Source organism: Empidonax traillii, unplaced genomic scaffold, assembly GCF_003031625.1.
Source record: "Empidonax traillii isolate 1590-97213 ecotype Southwest subspecies unplaced genomic scaffold, ASM303162v1 scaffold347:size1123457, whole genome shotgun sequence".
Taxonomy (NCBI): Eukaryota; Metazoa; Chordata; class Aves; order Passeriformes; family Tyrannidae; genus Empidonax; species Empidonax traillii.
In genome coordinates this window covers 77868-80605 of record NW_020955540.1, presented here as the reverse complement: position 1 = coordinate 80605, position 2738 = coordinate 77868, and the positions used below count along the sequence as shown (strand labels likewise).

Here is a 2738-nt window from a genome sequence, read left to right as displayed (position 1 = left end):
TTTTTTTTTTTTTTTTTTTTTTTACCTGTTGTGTAATCTCTACAGTAAGACCAAACAAAGGATGTAGTTTCTCACAAAACCTGTGCTTAGTCACTTGACAAGTGAACGCGGTAGTGACCATAGGTACTAGCGGTGCAAAATATTCTAAGTAGTGAGGAATAAAGAACATATGTGTGGAAGTTTTCCCCTGAGCTGAGCCCAATGTACTCAGCTCAGCCTGTGACCTCATTCTTATAGCTTATAAACTCAGCTGATCATGACAAAGAGCCCCTTGAAAAATTGAGAGCAGTGCGAGGTGGTGCCCTGGTTGAGCAACTTACTGGTTTTTGTAGTTGGAATGTGTAGCAGTTCTTTCTCAAGCTTTTTGGCCACTTTGCAGCAATACACTGATGTTTCTGCACTTGTACTGCTTCATGTAAGGCTTTCCCTCTACTGATTCATGTGGCTCCTAATATTGTAATTCTTGTAACATGCATCTGAAATCCTGGGTTATAACAGTTTAAAGGTATCTCCATTTCAATCTCCACCCCAGTCCCTTTGGACCAGACCATTGTGTTTAACACTGCAATGAATTCCTTCCCTTACCCCTGCTCTGGCTTGGACTTCTCCACAGGCTACAGTCCCTCAGGGCTGTACCTGCTCCAGAAGGAGCCTTATCTATGAGCAGCAGTCTCTTCAGGAGAGAGACTGTGCCACCTGCTGTGGCACAGACTTACCCACATATGCAAGGAAAGCAAAACAAGGAATTTGTTCACCACTTTCCCGAGGAAGGCAGATGTTTGACTGTCTCCGTGAGTCTAGGGCTCCATCATGTGTGAGGGTGACTTGGGAATAAAAATTCCTTCTCTCCAAACATTATCCCCTTCTTCTCCCCCCAACTTTTTATCTGCTGAGCATAGAATATCTCTTTGGTCAGTTAGGGTCAGTTGTCCTGGCTGTCCCCTCCCAGCTCCATGTGGGTCCCCAGCCTTCTTGCTGGTTGAGTGGGGTGAGGAACAGAAAAAGTCTTAACACAGGAATGTTTTAGTAATTGCTGAGTAGTGCTTGCACAGAGTCATTGCCCCTGTTTTCAGCACAAATCCCAAATACAGCCCCATACCAGCTACTGTGAAGAAAATTAACTGTATCTCAGCCAAAACCAGCACATTCTTCATCCCGTGTCCCATAGCATTTACATCATGCTCACGTATAACGCTATCCAATCAAACCACCACCCTGCTCCACCTTCTTTGATATAATACACAGATAGAATTTCTTTTCTTTTCTTTTTTTTTTCCTCTGTTGCCCAGGTCCGGGACTGCCGCTTGGTCAGCCTTCTGGATCTGGCCCTGGAGAAGGACTACGTGCGCTCCAAGGTGGCTGAGTACATGAACCATCTCATTGATATTGGTGTGGCAGGCTTCCGGCTTGACGCTGCCAAGCACATGTGGCCTGGAGACATCAGGGCATTTCTGAACAAGCTGAAAGATCTAAATACTAAATGGTTTCCTGAAGGAACCAAACCATTCATTTACCAGGAGGTAATCCCCATGTTTTCCCTTGTATGTTTGTTTTTGTCTTTCGTATCTCTTTTACCTTCTTCCTTCAGAGGAGGCAATACAATCTTCATCCAACTTACCCCAGAAGGACCTTTCTTGGGAGCAGTGCTGCACACATAAGTAATTTTGCTTTTTAAAAATGCCTTCACAACACACAGTGAATTCAACTTTACCTTTTCTTTCTTCAGTCATGTTTTTACATGAGTCTATCATGTAATTTTACTGATTTTGGATTGATTTACTCAGCAGAAATGCACATACTTAAATACTTTTTTTTTATCAGTATAAAGCAAGAACTAATGTTGAGTTTTGTACACTGCATTTTTGGTCTTTGTGAGGCAAGAACAGATGCACAGATTTTCCTTCCTGTACCAGGTGATTGACTTGGGTGGAGAGCCGATCAAAGGCAGCGAATACTTTGGAAATGGCCGAGTGACAGAGTTCAAATACGGTGCAAAGCTGGGGACAGTGATCCGCAAGTGGAACGGAGAAAAGATGGCCTACCTAAAGTAAGGATGGAAATGCTGCTGTTTACCTGGGCTGCGCTGGATACAGCAGTTGGCAGGGTAGCTTCAGCTCTTTGTGGTTTTGGCCAGGAACTGGGGAGAAGGCTGGGGCTTTATGCCTTCCGACAGAGCCCTGGTCTTTGTGGACAATCATGACAACCAGCGGGGGCACGGGGCCGGTGGGTCCGCTATTCTGACCTTCTGGGATGCCAGGTAAGGGATTGCTTTTGTCTGGGTGCTGCTTCTTTGTTTGGCTTGTTTTGTCTGTCTGTTCTCTGGCAGGTTTCTCTTTTCACATCTCACTATTGCTGTGTCCAACCAACAGGCTCTATAAAATGGCAGTTGGTTTCATGCTGGCCCATCCATATGGGTTCACACGTGTGATGTCAAGTTTTCGCTGGCCAAGATACTTTGTGAATGGAAAGGTAGGTTTGCAATGCTGAAGATCCATTTGTGGTGAATAAGGCCCAGAGCAGGGCCTTAGAAGTAGTCCAGAGCATTTCAGTGTGCCGTGTTGGATGGAGCTGGTGAAAATGTGATGCTCCATCTATCTTTTCTCTGGCAAGAGTCTCTCTGTATTTTCAGTGAGAAGTTATGAAGTTTTGAATTACAGGACATCAATGACTGGGTTGGACCTCCAAGTAACTCGGATGGCTCAATAAAGCCTGTGACAATCAATGAGGACACTACCTGT

General features: G+C 44.8%; 1 protein-coding gene and 1 long non-coding RNA gene across 2 annotated transcripts in view; both read left to right on the top strand.

Moving 5' to 3' along the window:
* Nucleotides 1-2738, top strand: part of LOC114061677 — a 15212-nt gene that overhangs the window by 8281 nt on the left and 4193 nt on the right. The window lies entirely within an intron of this gene.
* Nucleotides 1-2738, top strand: part of LOC114061676 (pancreatic alpha-amylase-like) — a 10716-nt gene that overhangs the window by 5894 nt on the left and 2084 nt on the right. The window contains exons 4-8 of the mRNA XM_027892374.1: nt 1290-1520; nt 1914-2047; nt 2135-2257; nt 2370-2469; nt 2658-2736. Coding sequence (XP_027748175.1) covers nt 1290-1520; nt 1914-2047; nt 2135-2257; nt 2370-2469; nt 2658-2736 — 667 coding nt within the window. The remainder of the gene's footprint in view (nt 1-1289; nt 1521-1913; nt 2048-2134; nt 2258-2369; nt 2470-2657; nt 2737-2738) is intronic.